General features: G+C 48.5%; 1 protein-coding gene across 1 annotated transcript in view; it reads right to left on the reverse strand.

Moving 5' to 3' along the window:
* LOC142803892 (uncharacterized) overlaps positions 1–22,583 on the reverse strand; it is a 64,324-nt gene that overhangs the window by 40,723 nt on the left and 1,018 nt on the right. Inside the window, exon 2 of the mRNA XM_075890167.1 lies at positions 3,123–3,320. Within this exon, the coding sequence (XP_075746282.1) occupies positions 3,123–3,320 (198 nt within the window). The remainder of the gene's footprint in view (positions 1–3,122; positions 3,321–22,583) is intronic.

Raw genomic sequence — 22,583 nt, forward strand, 5'->3', positions numbered from 1 at the left:
ATGCTGTCTTCTAAGCCAAGCAGAAAAAACAGAATGTTGTATGCACATGAAAGGATGCAAAACAAAATTATAAAAATCATGAAACTTGAACGCCAGATACCAGACGAATAAAGAGCGAACGTATGCGAAGATTTACGCCTGTGTAGGCTCTCGATTCCTTTGTCTCATGCATTTTGCGCTCTAAGTGAAACCCCTCCGTCTTTAACCAGTCTGATTTCATTTCCTTAAAATTCGCAGGGCGCTTGACTTCATAAAAACGGAAATTTATTTTAAATCAAGAGTAGTTCCTCAAAGTGACCAGACCTCTCAACTTGCCTGGATAAATTGCTAAGAAATTATACTAGAACAGATAATTGCGCAACTTCATAATATTTCATAGTGGTACTTGGAAGCCCAGAATACTCAATATACAAAAGCAAAGCTGTCATGTTTCCTAGTTTTCAGGTGTATCTTTCTTTAAATGCATATGAAACTGCCAGAATGGTTCAGAAGATTGGATTGGTATAAAATAGCGATGATTACTAACCTATAACAGCTTAGTAACTTGACGTTTTCGGATAACATAGCGTAACTGAGCAATGGCGGTGGCAAATTACAAAAATTGAAAAACTATTGGAGGCCTACACTAGAGAAATACTTGTGTAGGGCAGAGGAGAATTCGTTTTGGTGACTGTGCCACCTGGGACCCCCGCGTTGAGGCACGCACAACTGCACCTGTAGCGAGCATCCTACCTTAGGTAAAAAAAGAGAACGAAGAAGTATTCCTTGTATGCCGAGCGAAAGAATTTCAGCTGAAGAAGCGCTGCAGTATAGCCGAGTCCACATCTGTGTAGACTGTGTGAGCAGCCGGCTTTCGCTCTTTGAGGTTAACACCTTGCGGCAGTTTCAGACTGTGGCGTAAAGAGTCAGCAGCATGCCCGGCCTAACAGGCGTCTGCTGACGCAACTGCTACAGTCTGTCGCCCCACAGAGCATAAAGCATCTAACATGTGTGCTCTACAAAGGCAAGAGTAGCAACGTGGGCTTCTTTGTAATGCATCTGATTGATTTAATAATACATCGATTGATTGATATGTGGGGTTTAACGTCCCAAAACCACCTTACGATTGTGAGAGACGCAGTAGTGGAGAGCTATGGAAATTTGAACCACCTTGGATTCTTTAAAGTGGACCTAAATCTGAGCACACGGGCCTACAGAATTTCCACCTCCATCGAAAATGCAGCTGCCGCATGCGGGATTCGATCCCGCGACCTGCAGGTCAGCAGCCAAGTACCTTAGCCACTAGACCACAAAGGCGGGGACTTGATGCATTTGAAACAATCCTATTAGCCTATCGCCTCCTGCTCCCACATTTTGCCTCGCGCTACTAAACATTCTTTCAACACCGACGTGGGCGCAGTGGCACTTTGAAAGAGGGAAGTCCTTTCCTACCCAGGATAGCGTTGAGCCACAGGTTTATTAGATCATGAACACGCGGACTTAATTATAGGGCATTGCTATCCTGAGTCCACAATGGCCACCAAGCTATATTAGATGCGGAGCATCTAATACTCGAGGCTTGTAGTGCGGCGCCGTCCACAAGCTTCCTCCTCTACACACCGCGCGCGCTTCACTCCTCCACCATCTGTGCACCCTTCCTCCTCTACACACCGCGTGCGCTTCTCCTCTTCACGAACATTCGCTAGCTGTATAATGTAGCGCGCATGTGCCGTCACGCTTCGAGAACATCGGCAGCTGACGCGCGCGCATGCGCCGTCGCGCTTCGAGAACATCGGCAGCTGGTGCGCGCGCATGCGCCATTGCGCTTCTCCCCCTTCTCGAACATTCGACAGCTGACAGTGCATGCGCCGTCGCGCTGTATATATACTCAAGGTCGGCGCTCGCTCGCTCAGTTGCCGCTCGTCGGTTGGTTTGTACGGCGCGTCGACGTCCAAGGTCGCGGTGAAATGAATTCCAACGAATCCACAAACACAATGATCGACGTCCCTTCGACCAGCGCCGCCCTTTCGCATACGTGTGTACGTGTTCACTCATTTAACACCCCCTCCTACAACCACGTTAACCAATTTAGCCATCGACCCAAGTAAGTCGCACTTTAACACCCCGTTAACCAATTATATGCTCCGCATCCTCCTCAGTGTTCCCCCGAGGGAAGCTGCGGGCAATTTTTTTTTCAAGTTTCAAGTTTTCAATTTTCAAATTTTAAAAACATGATAAATAAGAAGAAAAACATATTAAATTAAGAAGCACGAAGGCTAAAAGTTTATTTAAGCGATTCATGCTTTCTCTAGCTTCTGATAAAAAATTTATTTTGACAACAAGCTCCTGACATCAAGTTTACGACAACAAGCTGCCGACAACAAGCTTCTTGCAACAAGCTATTTTGTTCAACGATTTTTTAATTCAAAGGCAATTTTAAGTGGTCTCTTCAAGCTAGTGGACGTGCAGTATCACTATGCTGTTTCCTTGGTTCCCTCACATCTCATTTCATGCCTGTAAGTGTTCAAACCAGAACTTTTTTTCGCACCAAACAAACTTTGTAATGCATTGTGGTCTGTTTATCGGACACATTGATATTAGCCAACGGAAAGTGGCAAGCGACACAAAAAAAAACGACATGCTGTACCACCTAACTACCACCAATCTTACTGATCTAGCAAATAAAATTCGGCGAAAGTAACCAACGTCTTAAACTAACTGGATAACGTGAGGTTTAGAAACTCGGTGTTTTATAAACACCAAGATTACACAGAGTGCGCCCGCGCTTGCTCATATTTATTCTGGTCAGTATGAGAAATACCACTCGGCAGACTTCAAAACGACTCAAAAGTTGAATTCAAAGTGATTTGTGTACGACAACTCAATGATCTACCAAGTTGGACGTACTAACATCCTACTCCAGATGACATATGCTTGATAGGCGTGTTCATTACATTAAATGTGAATTTCTACTCTGTTAGTGCATGACGCTCCGTAATCCTGTATATCTACTACCAGTTCATTTCATAGAGGGTGGCCGTGGACCTGGCCAAAACAGGATTCTTGTTTTGTCGAAACTTTTGCTTCCCAGGATCATTGGCTCGGTGGTGCACATGCAACGTCCATTTTTGAGCGGTCCTCACCGGGCGTGTGGTGTCGTCCCTGGACTTTGCATACTGTAGAAAAATTCCAAGCAGCAAGAAGGACACTACTCCAGGCAGAACAGCAAGCAGGCCCAATGTGAACATAGTCTTCCATTCCTTATCTCTTCTGCTCCTCAGCTGTTTGAAAGTGTCCACTAGACGGAGTACTTCCTTGCTCCGCCTAGGAGCAGCGAGGCCCTGGTCAGATAAAAAAACACATAGCTCAATAATGGTGTAAGCAAAAGGCAGAGCTTTCATGCGAGCAGTCGCAAAAGATGACACAAAACTGCGCCCACAATTGAATGAGGGAACCTTAATTTTCGTTAAAAAGCATTCTCTAGAAAAAGTTTTAGTGAAGGAAATACGAATACAGACGGGAAAAAATTTGTGCCGTGTTCGGGCCTTTGTCACATATGTATTTCGTGGTACCAAGTCCCTTCATAACTTCTTAATACCCGGTTATAGGAAGTTTGTCTAATATATTGAACAATCTAAGACAGCACACCCCAGCTTTCGAACCTGCTTCTGGAAAGCATTATCTCGGCTGCTTCTGCGGCCCGTTATGCCATCTAGTGAATATGATCAAAACCGGTGTGTCCCGCCTCTTAGGAGCATTCTGAATGGTGGGATTGAGCACGAATGATATTTACTACTGCCGCCTAAGAATTATGTCCTAAAGCGCATTCAACAATTAACTTGCGTTTGTAAGAGGTTGAGGCACACAAGGCACACAATGTCCAATATAATATTCATTTGGTCGCAGTGATCATAGATACACGACAGTATACGCTCAGGCGCCCTTTTGGCGCTTTACAGAGAGCACTGCGTTTTTCGCTGCAGTCCACATCTCATTACACCTAAACTTCACGTATTGTCTTTTGTCGGTAAAATACCCTCATCGAGCAATGCCGCGACTGACAAAAAATTGGAGAAAATTATTCCTAATGTGCAACGTTAAGAAACAAGAAGAAAGTAGAGTGGTTCAGAGGCTCAGCGTACAAAGAGAGGTTCAGAATATGACAGTTGGAATCAACAAGAAGAAACGAACATGGGTCGGGAAAGTAGAAAGTAGGCACATTAACCACTGGTCATTAGGGGAACTGAGGGAAGTTCCAGAGAAGGCGAATGCACGTAGGGAAGACAGAAAAATTAGTGGGCTGATTAGATTGAAAAGATAGCAGCTACAACGTGGCAGCAGAAAGCAAAAGACCGGGTTTATTCGCGGATAATATGAGAGGCCTTAGCCCTGCAGTGGGCGTAGTCAGGCTGATGATGGTGATGAATCTTTGCCTTTAAGAGTTGAATGCGATAGTGATATCTCGTCGCCAATGCATGCTGTCTAAGAGGTAGGGTGATTCACACTACGAGTAATTATGCGCGTGAAATGTTTTCAAACTTGCTTGAACCCTGTACATGGTCACAAGGGAATACGCACCGTAACTGGCGTGCCTTTTGTAGTGGGTGGCTGGTTTAAACATGAGGTAGTTATGAACACTTGTTCTGACGCGTGATGGCAATGTGCCTGTATCACGCATTATTACTGTAATAATACATGTTGCATTGTTAAGTGTGCACACAGAACGGGTATCTTTATTTAGCGTGAATGTTATTTTCACTGCAATTCTAAGCAGAAAGTTATTTTTGTTGTACATATAAGCAGACCCTTGGTCATGTGGTAGACCACCTCCTTGCGCAAACGGCCCGGGTTGGATCTTTATTTCGACCATGAAAATTTAAGATTTGTACTGTTTATATCTTTCTCGTTTTTTTTTGCCATGGACAAGATGATTTGTCGCTCGCTCACAACCATTGACGGTGACGCCATATTGTTTCAGAGACGAGCTATTTAACGTTAATATTCCCTTTATTGTTTCCGTTATCGATGTGGAAGCAGCAAATAATAATATATTTGCATAGTCACATGTATTTTTGGTCACTTATTTCAACTACACCCAATTCTGGATTCTCCCAAAAGGCCCCCATAGAGTCCCAATGCCCAATACATTAGACAGCGTTCTGCGTGCAAGTAGCATCATATTTTGAAACACTGCATCACACTTTTCACCTTTGCACTCAGAAAAAGCAGTTCTGAAATATTACCGAAAATCCATGACCCTAAACTCACTCTGGCTTTCTGGAGAGAGAATATTTTTCTGAATAGGCATGCAAGCCGAGTGTAATTTTAGAGTGCGTCATTTTTGCAATTGAAACATGAATGTTGGAAAAACTAACTTTCACATTACATAAAAAAACTAGAACTGCTGCCCATGTTCCCTCAACTATCACCATGGCGCGATGTAAAATATAAATTCGTAGTTTGAATAACTTGCCTCGGTTGTTGCCTTTTCAAACTTTGCTACTCAAAACGCTTACACGTTAGACATCTCAAAAAAGAAATCCGTAGCTTAATGTGGGTGAAGAAGGTATGTCGAGTGATAACTAAGAAGTACATGCGTCTGGAGAAGATGAGGAGAACATTGCTCTGCAGGGATTTCACTTGATTTAGTTGTCTTCTTTTAGCAAAATACAGCAAGACTTCTACGTACTTTGACTAACTCCATGACAAGAGAGGCAGTGTCTTGCACCAGAACACAACATACAGATTTTACTACATATCATCGGCTCTTTCAGCATTTCCGTGCAGTAAATTCGCATACAGCCAACGCTGCTGGCGGGAGCGGCACCCAACACTCAACTCTTGGACCGGTAAACGACCCCTGAAAACATCTGGAACGAAAGAATTGTTTCCCCATGTTTTTCTAGTATTTTCCGCTCGATTAGGAAGGGCGACAGCCTGTTTACTTGGTGATTGGTTGATTGATATGTAGAGTTTGACGTCCCAAAACCGCTATATAATTATGAGAAACGCCGTAGTGGAGGATTCCGGAAATTTTGACCACCTTGGGTTCTTTAACGTTCACCCAAATCTGAGCACATAGGCCTAAAGCATTTTCATCTCCATCGAAAATACAGCCGCTGAAGCCTGTATTTGATCCCGCGACCTGCGGGTGAGCAGCCGAGTTGCTTAGCCACTAGACCACCGTGGCGGGGCTGTTTACGTGACGTCCTGCAAAAGTAAGCTCTCGATTGAACAAGGGCAAAGAATATTTGTCGCAATGATTTTTCTAGCCTCATTGGCCATGCAATCGCACGGCCGTTCTGTCTGAGGTCGCGTGGCTATTGTGGGCAAACAATTTGACTTCACTTCGTTTTGTGCGTTTTTTACTGTGCGAGAAGAGATGACACAGTGTCGCCAAGAGTGCGATAGATTTATGTGCCCTTTAGCATGCTGTCATTTTAGTGAATAGCCATTTTCATCTTTATTTAGGATCTGTTACCAGCGCTCAAACTTTATTAGCTTGAAGGTGAAAGGCACGTGGAAGGGCGTCTTCCAGGTTTCAACCAGAAGTAGTAGAGCTACCACTCCGTTAAATCGCAATCATCCTCATTGTCATCTTGCACAAAATGTCTCTTCAGTCCATGGAGGAATCAATCTTCAATAGCTGCAAAGATGTTCACAGACTGGTCTACCAGTAAGTTTTATACGCCGAGTGACCCTCTTAGCATGTAAAATGCATCTTCTTGACACTTAAGTGCATTTTTCGCCACAAATAAAACAGACAACACCTGCTGCAAAAAGTTTGACGATATAAGCATCAATCCGAGGCCCCAGAGTACATACGAAAACGTAGCCTACAAGTGGTGCTAAACACACACACACACACACACACACACACACACACACACACCGGAGCATGTACCGGAGCATACTGGCGTCAGCTGATTTCCAGCGTGACAGAAGACGTTGATGTCCGTGTGGCTTGTGCTTACCGGGTTCCTGTCTGAACCAGCTTGTTGCAGCTAACGCTTTTTGAGTAATAACAACTGTTTACACGTGATCTCGCTCGTTGAATTTGATATAGGTGCTGGGTAACGTCCTGGAGCTCCGCAGCAGTAAGCTACCATCAGATTTCGCAATGACCAAGTGCGTCGACCTCCCACAAGCCTTTTCAACGCCGCCGCCTGTCATGTGCCCTGGTGTGCTTCGTCTGCGTGACCCACCAGTCTACAATGGCACTGAAGATCATGATGTTCAGGACTGGCTGGCAGAGTACGAGCGTGCCAGCGTGATTAACAAGTAGGATGGCCCTGTGGAGCTGACTTACGTCTTCTGCTACCTGACAGATTTCGTTAAACTATAGTTCACCAACCACCAAGCCGACATCGCCACCTGGTTGGTTATCAAAGAGACCATGACCTGGTTTTTCGGTCGTCCAGATATGCGGAAGCTTCGCGCTGGACTTGGCCTGCAGGGACAATTTCAGCGAAGTGGTGAGAGCTTCACGAGCTACATTGAGGATGTGATCGGCCTTTGTAGGCGAGTGGATGCGAGGGATGACGGAGGCTGACAGAATAAAGCATATATTGAAAGGCATTGATGACGACCTTTTTCCTATGCTTGTGGCCAAAGACCCACTGACTGTCACGGCCGTAATTCAGCTCTGTCAAAGTTTTGATTAGCTCCGAAAGCACCGAATTTCTACACGTCGCGCTAATACGCAAACAGCGAATATTTCGGCTTTGGAATGCTAAAGCAGTGTCCCCCACTGCAGCGTATTGATGTTCCAAATTCAACACCTCATCCGGGAGGAATTTGCTCACTAGCTCTCTTGTGGCCACTATGTACGAGACCCCTAAGCACTGGACTACTCACTTCGCCGTGCTATTCCGACGCAAGTTGCCGAGGCCCTCCCTTCAACCGCATCCACAATATCAATTACTGCACCGCTGACTTTTGCAGAAGCCGTCCGCCGACCTCCTGCCCAACCACCGCTCCCTTCATACAGTCCAGCCACCAACTACTACAGGTCACCAGTTTCAGTTTATCCGGTAAATTGACCCTTATCGCCATCTGGAGCACCTGTAAACCCTTGGCATACTCTGGATAACTAACCCATCTGCTACAACTGCGGTATTCCAGGGAATGTTGCGCGATACTGTCTTCACCGTAGATTCTATATTTATTGACGCTCAGCATTTCGGCAACATTCATTGGCAACCAGAATTGCATGTTACACGTGATGCACCTGACCCCCGCTCACGTCGAGCAGACTTCAGCCCAGGTCGATGTCTTTCCCCCTGCCTTCAGTCTCCTTCACCCATGCTTCGCCATTCCTATCACGCCGTGGAGAAAAAAACTAACAGCCGCAGTTCCTGAGGCAAGAACTGTGCCACCAACGAAATTTTCAAGGCCTTATCTTTCATCTCTTAACGAGATTGCCGTGTTTGTGAACGGTTTCGCCACAACTACTCTTGTCGACACAGGTGCGCCCCGCTATTTGTGTAATCATTAAAGCGTTATGACGCAAACTGAACAAAATGACGGCTCTACTGGTTGACGTATCTTTACGCATAGACAGTTCGCAGCACGTCCAGCGTTCTGCTACATGCACTGCTCGTGTTGTGATTCAATGAGTGCTTTACATTGTTGAATTTGTTGTCCTTCCGCATGCGTCTCAGAAAATCATCCTGGGATGGAACTTACTTTCCGCTAAACATGCAGCTGTCGACTGTGCTCATGCACAACCCATTTTATTTCCATTCAGCGCGACATTCATAGATCTCCCTGGCTCACACTAAAAGGGGATCGTTGCCGCTGACGCCGTCATCTCTGCTTTTTCTGTCACCGTGGCGTCTATTTTCTGCAACTACATCCTTGGTTCAACTGCCCTCTTTAATCCCTTGCAAAAATGCGCTAATCGCCGGAACCTTGTCGTCCCGTTTGCTGTCATAACGTTTGCCGATAGTTCCAGTGCCGTGTACGTGTGCAATCCGTTCCCTTGTCTCGCTACCTTATTGCAAGGCGAATGTATTGGGTGTATTGACGCTTATTATGACATCTTTTCTTTCGATGCCACTTCTGATATGACGCCAATGTCCGTGGATGCTGTCACAGCTGCTGCTACACCCTCACTACCTGACGAAGACGTTCTGTTGCGCAGCGTGGGCACCGGGCTAACGAAAGACCAGCGCAATCAGCTAGTTCAGCTACTTGACCGTTTACACGCCTCCTTCGACCACGGCCAACCTCCCTTGAGACGCACGGCAGTTGTCGCTCAACATATGGACATTGGTCCCGTTGGTCCTCATAATCCGCTTCGTCAGCACCCCTACCATGTCTCGCAGGCTGAGCGTGACGTCATCACTCAACACGTCGAGATGCTGCAACGTGGTGTCATTCAACACACACACAGTCCTTGGGCTTCACCAGTGGTCCTCGAGCAAAAAGAAAGGATGGCTCTATTACGTTTTGCATAGATTATCGGTGACTATACAATATCACACGCAAGGATGTTTATCCCCTGCCACGCGTTGATGACACCTTTGACTGCCTTCAAGGTGCAGAGTTTTTCTCTTCAGCGGATCTGCGCTCTGGATATTGGCAAGTGCCAATGACCGAAGCAAACCATCCAAAAACGGCGTTTGTGACGCCTGTCGGCTTATAAAAATTTATGTAGTGCCCTTCGGTCTTTGCAATGCGCCTGCGACTTTTAAAAGGATGATGGACAGTGTCCTTAGGGTACTTAAATGGCACATATGCCTTTACTCATATTTTCCGTCTGGAACAAGTTCTCCTGTGCCTTACGGCAGCCGGGTTGCAACAGAACTTCAAGAAATGTCATTTTACCACCCACAAACTCGCCATTCTCGGCCACGTCGTCTCAAAAAAAAGGAATATTGCCAAACTGCTAAACTGCTTACCGTCACCGAGTACACCAAGCCTACTAGCCTAAAAGAGCTTCGTAGTTTTGTAGGCTTGTGCTAGTGTTTTCGGCGTTTTATCCACATTTTTGCCTCTATAATGGCCTCCCGGACTCAGCTTCTTTCAAGTAGCGTGAACCTCTCGGGCTGGAATTCTCATTGTGATGACGCATTCACGACGCTGCGCCGGCTACTAACGTATCCGCCAATTCTCCACCACTTCGATCCTAATGCACCTACTGAAATTCACACGGACGCTAGCGGTGTCAGCCTCGGTGCCATTCTCACTCAACGCAAGGATGGCTGTGACGAGCACGTTGTCGCCTATGCCAGCCGTGCCCTAACGAAGGCAGCGTCCAACTATTACGTCTCGAAAAAGGAGTGATTGGCTATCATTTGGGCTATAGAAATGTTTCGCACTTACCTTTACGGACGCCAGTGTGATGTCACAGATCACCATGTCAACTGCTGTCTGGCATTCACGAAAGACTCTACTGGCCGCCTCGCTCGTTGGGCTTTACGCCTTCAGGAATGTGACATCCGTTCGATTTATCACTAAGGACGCAGACATTCAGACGCCAACGCCCTGTCGCGTTCTCCGCTGCCTCCTGACCTTACCTGCTTACCAACTGCGATCTGCGATTCGTCATCGTTGAGCATCACCGACATGCCATCCGAGCACCGCAAGGATCCCTGAATTAATTTTCTGCTCGACGTCCTCTCTTACAGTTTATCAGAATCGACTTCACGTTCCCTCTATCGTCAAGCAAGACACTTTGCTGTCCATGAAGGCTTGTTGTAGAGCCGCAATTACGTGACGGATAGGAGTAGGCTGCTCCTTGTCATCCCTCATCATTTGAGTTCGGACATCTGCGCTGCCTTTCACGATGACCCCCAGTGTGGTGACGCTGGAGTATTTAAGACTTACTCTCGCCTTCGTCTAAGATACTACTGGCGCGGCATGTATCGGCACGTTCGCCAGTATGTTCGGTCATGCACCACGTGTCAACGACGCAGGACGCCTTCTCACAGCACTGCTGGCCCTTTGCAACCCTTAACGTGCCCAGCGAGACCATTCTACCGCGTCAAAATTGATGGTCCTTTACCCAACTCTCTTCGAGGCAACCGGTGGATTATCGTCGCCGTGGATCATTTGACACGCTACGCTGAAACATCTGCGCTGCCCGCTACCACTGCGAAAGACGTTGCGTCCTTTCTTCTTCACCATCTCATTTTGCGACACGGTGCACCTCGAGAATAACTGAGTGACCATGGATGCGTGTTTCTCTCGAACGCCGCCGACGAGCTGCTCAAGGAATGTGGCATTGTGCAACGGAAAACCTCGGCAAACCAACCTCAAACCAATGGAATGCCAGAACGCATTAATCGTACCCTTGGAGATGTACTCGCCATATGCGCGTCTGAGGACCACACTAATTGGAACCAAGGGCTCTTTCTTGCACGTACGCGTACAACTCTGCGCCAAAAACAAGCACTGGCTTTTCTCCTTTCTTCCTCCTGCACGGACGTGAACCATCATGCTCCATGAACACCATTCTCCCTTACAGACATGTTTCCGAAGCGATGCATATTTCCGAAGCAACTGCTTATGCCGAAGAGTGTCGTGAACTCGCTCGCTCGTTTACCGCGCAAGACCAATGGCACCAGAAAACTGGCCACGATGCCTCTGCGTCTAGTGCCCACTATAACCCAGGAATGTTGGTTTGGCTCTGGGTCCCGTCTACCCATCTCGGTCTTTCCCTGAAGCTTTCGTCGAAATACCATTGCCCCTACCATGTGGTGCAATAAACATCTCCCGTCAACTATTAGGTTGAGCCCATGGATCCACCTTCAGAACAACGCTACCATGGACGTGAAACAGTACACGTATCGCGCCTCAAACCGTGCTATAACCCCTCTCCCCCTTGTCATGTTATTTACTTAGGTCGCAAGGTTGGCTCCTTTCTGAGCGGGGAGTAATTGTACCGCAGCATACTGGTGCCAGCCAGCTCTGTGCCAGCGTGAAAGAAGACGTCGAAGACATTGACATCCGTATGGCTCGTGCTTGCCGGGTCGCTGCCTGAACCAGCCTGTTCCGGCTAACGCTTCTTGAGTAATAAGAAGTGTTTATACGTAAACTCGCTCGTTGTAATATATATATATATATATATATATATATATATATATATATTTATTTATTTATATTTATATATATATATATATATCATCATCATCAGCAGCCTGACTACGTCCACTGCAGGACAAAGGCCTCCCCAATGTTCCGCCAGTTAACCCGGTCCTGTGCTTGCTGCTGCCAATTTATACCCGCAAACTTCTTAATCCCGTCTGCCCACCTAACCTTCTGTCTCCCCCTAACCCGCTTCCCTTCTCTGGGAATCCAGTTAGTTACCCTTAATGACCAGCGGTTATCCTGTCTACGCGCTACATGCCCGGCCCATGTCCATTTCCTCTTCTTTATTTCAACTATGATATCCTTAACCCCCGTTTGTCCCCTAATCCACTCTGCTCTCTTCTTGTCTCTTAAGGTTACACCTACCAATTTTCTTTCCATTGCTCGCTGCGTCGTCCTCAATTTAAGCTAAACCCTCTTTGTAAGTCTCCAGGTTTCTGCTCCGTAGCTAAGTACCGGCAAGATACAGCTGTTATATACTTTCCTCTTGAGGGATACTGGCAATCTTCCTGTCATAATTTGAGAGTGCTTGCCGAATATACTCCACCCCATTCTTATTCTTCTCGTTACTTCAATCTCGTGGTTAGGCTCTGCGGTTATTACCTGCCCTAAGTAGACATAGTCTCTTACAACTTCAAATGCACTATCACCTATCTCGAAGCGCTGCTCCTTTCCGCGGTTGTCGTACATTACGTTCGTTTTCTGCAGATTAATTTTAAGCTTTGGAGAGCATGCAAAGAGGCAAAACTGCTGGTGAGGATCAGGTAACATCAGATCTGCTGAAAGATGGAGGACAGATTGTGTTAGAAAAACTAGCCACCCTGTTTCGAGGTGTCTCCTGACGGGAAGGGTACCAGAGTCTTGGAAGAACGCTAACATCATCTTAATACATAGGAAAGGAGATGACAAGGACTTGAAGAATTACAGGCCGATCAGCTTGCTCTCTGTAGTATACAAGCTATTTACAAAGGTAATTGCTAACAGAGTAAAGAAAACATTAGAATTCAATCAACCAAAGGAACAAGCAGGATTTCGAACAGGCTACTCAACAATTGACCACATTCATACTATCAATCAGGTAATAGAGAAATGCTCAGAGTATAACCAACCACTATACATAGTCTTCATAGATTACGAGAAGGAGTTTGATTCAGTAGAAATACCAGCCGTCATGCAGGCACTGCGGAATCAGGGCGTAGATGAAGTATATATAAACATTCTGGAAGAATTCTACAGGGGATCAACTGCTACCATAGTGCTTCATAAAGAAAGCAACAGAATACCAATCAAGAAGGGTGTAAGGCAGGGGGACCCAATCTCCCCAATGCTATTTACCGCGTGCTTACAGGAGGTTTTCAGAAGCCTAGAATGGGAACAGTTAGGTATAAGAGTTAATGGAGAATACCTTAGTAACCTGCGCTTCGCCGATGACATTGCATTGCTGAGTAACTCAGGGGGCGAATTGCAACTCATGATTACGGAGTTAGACAAGTATATATATATATATATATATATACGGTACAAGCTCAAAAAATTCGAAATACCATATTTCTGAAATGTATAGAAAGGTCATGCTCAATACTAAACTATTCAAACCTTTCTCAGAACTCATAGCGTTCAAGTTATTATTGCTCCACTATACATGAATGAGACAAATGTATCTCAAGGAAGCGGCATATATTTAATTCAAAATTATTCACCGAGGCTTCATTCTTTGTCACCCTTTCTGCACATCGTATAGGAGTGTTTGTGTGCGTGTGTGTATGTATGTGTGGGCTTTTTTGGCCCTTGTGTATAAAACTAACTGAAAAAAAACTGAGGTGGCCTGTGCTACTATATAACGGGCTCAAGCCAACCTAACATAAATGAGGAGGGAAAGTGTGTGCGTGTTTGTACGCGCGTCCGAGCTTATGTGTTTGTGCCACTATCTCGCAAGAGAAATGCATGCTATAGCTGCACCTTGCCGCTATGCAGTGGAAGTCTGGATGCTTACAGAGAGAATTCAACTTAAATTGACGATGGCTCAGCGAGCGACAGAAAGAAAATGTATTGGCGTCGAGTGCATATCTTTGCGCCACCTACGTGACGACGTCCCTCAGAGGCTGCCGCACAGTGTTGTCTGCTAGACCACCGCATTTCCTACGCTTTTGCTGTGGACACTGTGAGCACTTTTTTTTGTTTTGAAATTCACAGCTTAAGGAAGCGGTAAGACCTCATACTACGGGCTGTAAACTGTGCAATGAACGAGATTTGGTTCCGCTGAACAGGCGGAAATTTATCGCGACGTTGAGAGAAGCCGTAGGTTTGTAGTCAATATGAATGGTGCAGTGGTGCGCTTCGAGAACGAGCCGCACTGCTTCGTATATTGCCAGAACTTTTCTGTAGTAAGCTGGCGAACTCGTGCGAGCAGCGGTCGTGGTTTTGTTGATGGAACTGGCTATTGAAGGGCTCACCTTCTGAGCTGAGAGTTTCCTTGAAAAAAATGCCAAGGGGTGCCATATTTTGTCCACGCGTTGCATTGAGGTGGCGCCGACGGCGAAGCCAGAGGCGTCCGTGAAGAGTCTCAAGGGAGCGTTTAGGACGGGATGGGAGAGGATCGTGGGGATGTGGAGAGCATTCTTGCATTCCTCAAGAACTTCAACCAAACTTGGTGTCCACGTAACGGGTTGGTTTTCACGTAGACCAGCCAGGACATCATGAAGGAGTGCCTGATAGTCGGCGGCGTGCGGTAAGAAGCGACTATATAAGTTCAGCATGCCGAGGAAACGGTGAAGGTCTCTAGCGGTGGTGAGTTGAGGGTACTTTTGCAAGTCAGAGATACGATCAGGCAGGACTCGAGTTCACTCTGACCAAACTTCGTGGCAGAGAAAATGGACGGTGGAAGCGCCAAGCGTGCTCTTCTGGACGTTGACGAGCAGGCCGGGGTCGTGAAGGCGTTGGAGCTGGTGGGTGTTCTTCGGCATCACGTGAGAAGACCAATATGTCGTCAAGATGAACAAAGCCGAAGTCGAGCCGAAGTCGAAGTGCTGAAAGGTTCGCCCAGCGTTCCCAAGGCCAAAAGTCATGAAGGGAAACTCGAACAAGCGAAACGGGGGAATTATTGCAGTTTTCTTGACGTCGTTCGGACTGACGGGTATGAGCATGTAAGCCTTCACCAAGTCTAGCACGCAGAAGACGTGGCAGCCATAAATGGCAGCCATAAAAGTCCTGTATGTGGTGGACAGGATACCTGTCTGTTATATTGCGTGCGGTGAGGGCGCCGTAGTCCTCACATGGGCGTAAGCCAGTGGTCTTCTTCGGGACAAGGTGAAGTGATGAGGCCCGTGGGCCTTTGGAGCGACGGGCGATGCCTTCTCGGAGCATCGCTTTTAACTCTGTTTCGGCTATGCGCATGTGGTCTGGGGGAGGCGGCGGGCACGGCGAAAAACCGGGGGTTTAGAGAGGTCCTGATGTAGTGCACGGTGGTGTGCTGCATATTGCGTGGAACTCTGCTTGGGCGTTTCAAGCCGGGAAACTCGGCGAGGATAGCATAGTACGGCGAGCGATCATCCACACTGAGGACCTTGATGTTTGGCTGTTGGTCGGTTGTTCGCTGGCCTGGTGTGGGGCGTCCCTTTGTCGAGTCGACGAGACAGTCGCTGTGGCAGTCTGGAAGGATGTTGTAGTGAGCCAGGAAGTCTGAGCCGATGATTGGCTCGGCAGCGTTAGCGATGACAAAGTTCTAGTGAAGGTCGTGGAGTGAGTTCTTGAGCTGAATGTTCCAGTGCAGTGAGCCGTACGTGTCGATTGTGGACCGATTTACGACGCTGAGCTCGAAAGATATCGGTGGGTGAGGTCCTAGAAGGTCATATCGCGGGTAGCAACAAATGTCAGTACCGCTGTCGACCAGGTAACGCTGCTTCGCGATCTGGTCGATGACGAAGATGCGACGGCCTCCGGGTTGTCAGCTTCCAACCATCTCTACGAGGTGCCATTGTCGTTTCCCGAATGTCCCATGAAACAAGGTGGTCGACATTGCCGGGCTTTGTCGCTGAAGCGTCGGTGGTAGTAACACAGACCGTTGATGTCAAGTTGCGGCAATGAGGTGGTGTTACGGTCACGACTTGGCGAATAGTGGCGTTGCCGCATCGGTCGACGTTCACCAAGGTGTTGTTGAATGGGGTGAGCCGTCAATCGATGTCGTCGATACGGCGCGCAAGCTCCGCGGTGTTCAGCGGTGCGGCGACAGCCTGGGTGGTGGGCGACAACAGCGGTAAGGAGGCCTCGACGACGCGATCTTCCGCAAGTTCGCCTAGAGGTAGCCTGACCTGTGCCAGCAGAATTTTATGGGCGTGCGGCGGGAGCCGTTGCAGCCACTATAATTGCAGGAAAGAATTCTGTACGTGCATGTTGCCCATGTGCGCACGCATGTAGTGAAGGAGCTGTGAAGGGGTTGCGCTCAGCGAGCTCAGCGGACTGCAAATGTATCTTCTGTTCTTCTGAGAGGGATAAGCGACCAATAAGTGCGGTCTTTAAGTGTTCGTAGTCGTAGAAGGTCCGGTCTAGTTAATGTGCGCCTGGGCGAACTGGGCCTGTACCTGGTCAAACCAGACCTCGGCTGACTCGCCCAAAACGGCGGAAGCTTGACAGCAACACGCCAGAAAGCAGCGTGCGGGGTGGCTTCTGTAGGACTTCTGACGTCCTCAGCGGGGCCGGTGGGCACATCTTTCTTTGTGGAAGCGTTGCGAGCTTGCTGCTGTTGCTTGGTTAGTTGTTCTTGTTGGAGTTGTTGCACCTTACGGCGGAGAGCGGTGAGGTATTCTGAGTCGGCCATAGTGGTGTGGTTAGGTCGATTTCTAGGTCACCAAATGTAAAATGTGGAGTCGGTGGAGGACGGAACGCAACATAAAATGAACCGATGTTAATTAACGTAATAGCAACAGCAGGGCACGCATACCGATGCTGCACTTCAGATGGTTTGAGAAACAGAACATGAAACGAAGCTTGGTAACTTGGGTTATATAGCCAGTAGTGGTGACGTAAGCCTCCGGTGAAACTGCGTGGCAGAGTCTTTTATCGGAAGCGTGTAGCAGCGATTAGCTGTGTGGTGCCGGGCTAAACAGTGACGAGGTGGAGGCTGCGTAGGTTTGTGTGCCGTGGTCACCACAGCATCAAGGTGATAAATAGCTGTAAATTCAGGCATTTAAAGCCGAAAGAAAGACACTTTATTCGCTCATGGGCAGTGAAAACAGAATGCACAGAGATTATCTCAGTTTACGATCGAAGTTTGTATACTTTTGAGTACATCTCATATGGAAAGATTAGGATGAGATATTGTTACGGGAAGGAGACTGACTCAGAGGGGTAGTCACCGATGTATTTACAGCCTGTTAGGCGAGCAGCGCCAGCCATACAGATTAGCTCGTGCCAGTCTATCTGCTTTGTCTTCTTCAGCTCAATGCACTGGCACGTAGCAAGACCCCCGGTGGCGGAGGCACCGTCCCGGTGCTTTAAAGGTCGTTATCTGACGCATTATTGTAGGGCTTGATCCGCGAGACGTGTACGACATCACTGGGCTGCATAGTAGATGATGATGGACAGATGCGGCTGATCTCGAAGGTGACAGGTGTTACTTGACGCAATATACGGTAGGGTCCCATGTAAGACAGAATTTTTTCGGATAGGCCCAGCCGACGATGAGGGGACCAGAGTAAAACGAGGGTACTAGAAGCGAAATGTACGTCTCTATGTTCCGCATCGTACCGACGGCATTGGTTGGTTTGCGACGCCATCAGCCGAGCGCGAGCGAACTGACGGGCATGATCGGCTCGCGCAATCGCGTCGCGGGCATACTCGCTTGTGGACGAGGTGTGAGCTGAGATGACTGTGTCCAGTGGCAAAGTCGGCTCTCTTACGTACAATAAGTAGAACGGCGAAAATCCCGCTGTGTCGTGACGGGATGAATTATACGCGAAAGTTGCGTAGGGTAAGGCAAGGTCCCAGTCTCGGTGGTCGGGCGACACGTACATAGCGAGCATGATTGTTAAAGTGCGGGTAAATTGTTCCGTGAGGCTGTTTGTTTGAGGGTGGTAAGCGGTTGTCAGTGTGTGTTGCGTGGAACAAGAACGCAGAATATCGGCGATGACTTGGGATAGAAATGTACGGCCATGGTCTGTGAGAAGCTGTCTCAGAGCGCCGTGAATCAATATAACGTCCCGTAACAAGAAGTCAGCGACGTCGGTTGCACAGCTGGTCGGTAGAGCTGGCGTAATAGCGTAGCGTGTAGCGTAGTCTGTAATAACGGCTATCCATTTGTTTCCCAATGTTGATGTGGGAAAAGGACCAAGCAGGTCTAACCCAACACGGTAAAATGGTTCCGCGGGTATGTCAATCGGTTGAAGATGGCCAGCGGGTAGCAGCGACGGTGTTTTACGACATTGGCATAGGTCACACGCGGCAACGTATCGGCGTACCGAACGAGCAAGGCCTGACCAGAAAAAACGGCGCCGGACGCGCTCGTACGTGCGGGATACGCCAAGGTGTCCAGCCGTGGGAGCGTCGTGAAGTTCGGTGAGAACACAGCGGCGCAAATGCTTAGGCACAACAATGAGAAGGTCGGGCCCGTCTAGTCAGAAATTGCGACAGTATAGCACACCCTTTTGAATGACAAAGTAGCGGACGGAAGCATCATTTGTGGAGGATTCTATACGGCTGATGATGTCAAGCAGCTCTGGATCACGCTTCTGTTCTTCCCCACTATTAAGGAAGTCGGACACTGACAAGATAGAGTTCTCCGTGGGCTTGTCAGTGTACTCAGGATCGTCGACAGGGTACCGGGAGAGGCAATTGGCATCACGGTGTAGGCGGCCAGATTTGTAGACCACCGAATAGGAAAACTCTTGCAGGTGCAAAGCCCAGCGACCAAGGTGGCCTGATGGATCTTTCAGAGAGTTGAGCCAGCAGAGTGCGTGGTGGTCGGTAACTACCGAAAATGGGCGTCCGTATAGATAAGGTCGAAATTTCGCCACCGCCCGTACAAGGACCAAGCACTCACGCTCTGTTATCGAATAGTTACGTTCAGGGACGGATAGGAGGCGGCTGGCATGTGCAATAACGCAATCATGGCCATGTTGTTTCTGAGCCAGCACATCCCCAATGCCATGCCCACTTGCATCTGTATGGATTTCCGTAGGGGCAGCAGGGTTGAAGTGTGCCAGAATCGGAGGGGTAGTGAGAAGAGCGACGAGAGTCGAGAACGCAGAAGCCTCTTCGGAGCCCCATAAAAACGAGACTTCTTTCTTGAGAAGCTGCGTAAGCGGCCTCGCTGTGTGCGCAAAATTTTTCACGAAGCGTTGGAAGTAGGAGCATAGTCCGATAAAGCTGCGTACATCCTTCGCAGATTGTGGTACAGGAAAGATTTTGACGGCGCTGATATTTGCCGGGTCTTGTTGTACACCGTTGGCGTCTACTAAATGGCCAAGCGCTGTGATTTGATGGCGTCCAAAGTGACATTTGGACGAGTTGAGCTCCAGGCCAGCGCGACGAAAGATTCCCAGGATGGCTGAGAGGCGCTCTATGTGAGTTTCAAATGTTGGTGAAAAGACGACGACGTCATCCAAGTAGCACAAACAGGTGGACCATTTGAATCTTCTGAGCAGGGAGTCCATCATTCGTTCGAAGGTGGCTGGTGCGTTACAAAGGCCGAAGGGCATGCCCTTGAACTGATATAGGCCATCGGGGGTGATGAATGCCGTCTTTTCACGGTCCATTTCATCTACCTCTATCTGCCAGTAGCCGGAACGAAGGTCTCTGGAAGAAAAATAGTGGGACCCATAGAGGCAATCAAGCGCATCATCTGTTCGTGGCAGAGGGTAGACGTCTTTTTTGGTAATTTTGTTTAGGTGTCGATAATCCACACAGAAACGCCATGCACCGTCTTTCTTGCGAACTAGCACTACAGGAGAAGCCCAAGGACTGCAGGATGGCTCATTGATGTCCTTGGCGAGCACATTGTCGACCTCACTTTGGATGATGTGACGCTCGGCCACCGACATCCAATATGGACGCCTATGAATAGGATGCTCATTACCAGTGTTTATGCGGTGGCTCATACCGGTAGCTTTCCCCAACGGATGGCCACTGATGTCAAAAACGTCGATGTAGGACAGCAGAACCCGGTGGAGCTCATCAGTCTGGTGCGTCGTTAAGTTGGAAGCGATCTTCGAATTAATAGCGCTGTCGGAGCGAGTGGTAGATTGATGTTGAGCGTGGGGGTCAGAAGGGGCGGCTATCGCGAAAGCATCTACCGCATTGTCTTCTAAGGTGCAGAGCAACGCGAAAGAGATCCCTTGTGGCAAAACTTGAGGTGTCAAGCTAAAATTGACATCTGGGAGGCACGTAGGATTTCCTTTGACGGACAGAATGGTGTGTGGTAATGTGTTGCCACGGCTTATGAGGACATCAGTGATAGGGGTCAGAACATAGTCACCATGGGGAACTGGTTGTATTGAGATGAGCTCTATGTAGGTCAGTGTCTGTGAAGGGAGGCGCGCGTGTCCCGTTGTGCAGAGGCGACTCGGCCGTTGTGTAAGAGGTTCTGTTGCGGGCAAGTGTAGATAGAGCGTACTGGTCGAACATTCTATGAGGGCAGAATGCGCGGACAGCAAGTTGAGGCCTAAGATTACGTCGTGGGGGCATTTATCAAGGACGGCGAAGAGAACAACTGTGTCTCGATCCGCAATGCTCACACGAGCGGAGCACATTCCAACGATAGATGCTATACCACCATTCGCAACACGGACGAACTGAGTGGTTGCAGGTGTGAGAATCGTCTTGAGCTTGCGGTGAAAATTACTCGTCATCATGGAAATTTGGGCGCTGGTGTCGACAAGAGCAGTGACATCTACGCCGTCTACTTGTACATCTATGAGGTTCCGTTTTGTCGGCATCGTCAAAAGAGAATTTTCAGTCAGTCCGAGCGATGCAGCGCCACCTCCGGGGGCTGCAACGCTTAGTTTTCCTTCGGGGAACCTCGTGGGAAGGCGGGGGAATATGGTCGGCGGGGCTGCGTAGAACGAGACTGGCGATGTTGGGGGGGGGGGGGGGGGAGAGCGGGAGTAGCGGTGTTCAGAAGCAGGTTCCTGGGCAAAATGGTCGCGGCTGGTCTCATGGCGATAGGCAGGACGTGCATAGAAGGGACGAGAGGACGGTTGTGCAGGAGGACCCCAGCGACTTCTGCAATGGCGAGAAATGTGCCCGATTCTGTGACGCGAGAAGCATATCGGCTTGTCATCGTGTGTTCGCCATGCGGACGGATTACAGAACGTTGAGGGAGAGCCGGTCGGGAAGGAACGTGCAGGCGTGTATCGGGCTGGTAGTCGGTGTGGGGAGGCGGTGAGATAGAGTGAATTCCCAAGCTGGCGATTTCCTGCTGGACGACTGCTTGAATGAGAGGCAACGTAATTGGCGGAGAGGGGTCAGGGGACGTTGGTCCCACCTTAGCTGGAGCAGCCGCTTCAAGCTCCCGCCTGACGACTCGCGTCAAGTTGTCACAGTTGTCTGGTGGATGATATGTGTCGAGACACAAGGACGTCGCAGTGGTGTTCGGAAGGCGCTGTAACTGATGGGAGATGCGTCTGCTTTTAGCTTGTTGGAACCGGCGGCATTCTTGAATGATCGCATCAACAGATGACACATTGTTGAATACCAACAAGTTGAACGCATTGTCGGCGATACCCTTTAGGATATACGCAACTTTTTCAGGTTCCGACATATTTTCGTCAGCTTGGCGGCATAGTGAAAGGACAGCCTGAATATAACCGATGTAGGGCTCCGTGAAAGATTGTGCATGAGTCAACAACTCATTTTTCGCAGCTTCACGACGACCAGAGGTGTTGCCAAAAAGCTCAGGGATCTTTGCCTTGAAGCTGTCCCAGCTTGTTATTTCGTGCTCGTGGTTATCAAACCAAACACGAGGGGTTCCGTCGAGATAAAAGATGACGTTTGCGAGCATAAGAGTGGGATCCCACTTGTAAGTGGCGCTTACGCGTTCGTAGAGGCGTAGCCACTGGTCGACGTCGGAACCCTCGCTGCCCGAGAACACGCCGGGGTCTTTGAGCGCGGGAAGCGTCACGAAAGTTGTTGCGGGTGCTTGGTTGACAGGTCGGGCAGAAGGGGGAGCGACTGGAGAGGATGTAGCCGAGTCTTGAGTGGTCATGTTGTAAGCCGCGAGGGAGCGTCCGCTTCGGAGTTCCGTGGCGAGGACGGGGATCACACAACTTCACCAAATATGTTACGGGAAGGAGACTGACTCAGAGGGATAGTCATCGATGTATTTACAGCCGGTTAGACGAGCAGCGCCAGCCACACAGATTAGCTCGTGCCAGTCTATCTGCTTTGTCTTCTTCAGCTCCATGCACTGGCACGTAGCAATATGATTCCAATATTTGCATGGTGCATTAGCAATACTATTGCATATAGCCTCTTCATGTGCACGATTAGCTGTATTTCTAATTCCTAACAACCTGGCT

This window comes from Rhipicephalus microplus, chromosome 3 (genome assembly GCF_043290135.1).
Source record: "Rhipicephalus microplus isolate Deutch F79 chromosome 3, USDA_Rmic, whole genome shotgun sequence".
Classification (NCBI taxonomy): Eukaryota; Metazoa; Arthropoda; class Arachnida; order Ixodida; family Ixodidae; genus Rhipicephalus; species Rhipicephalus microplus.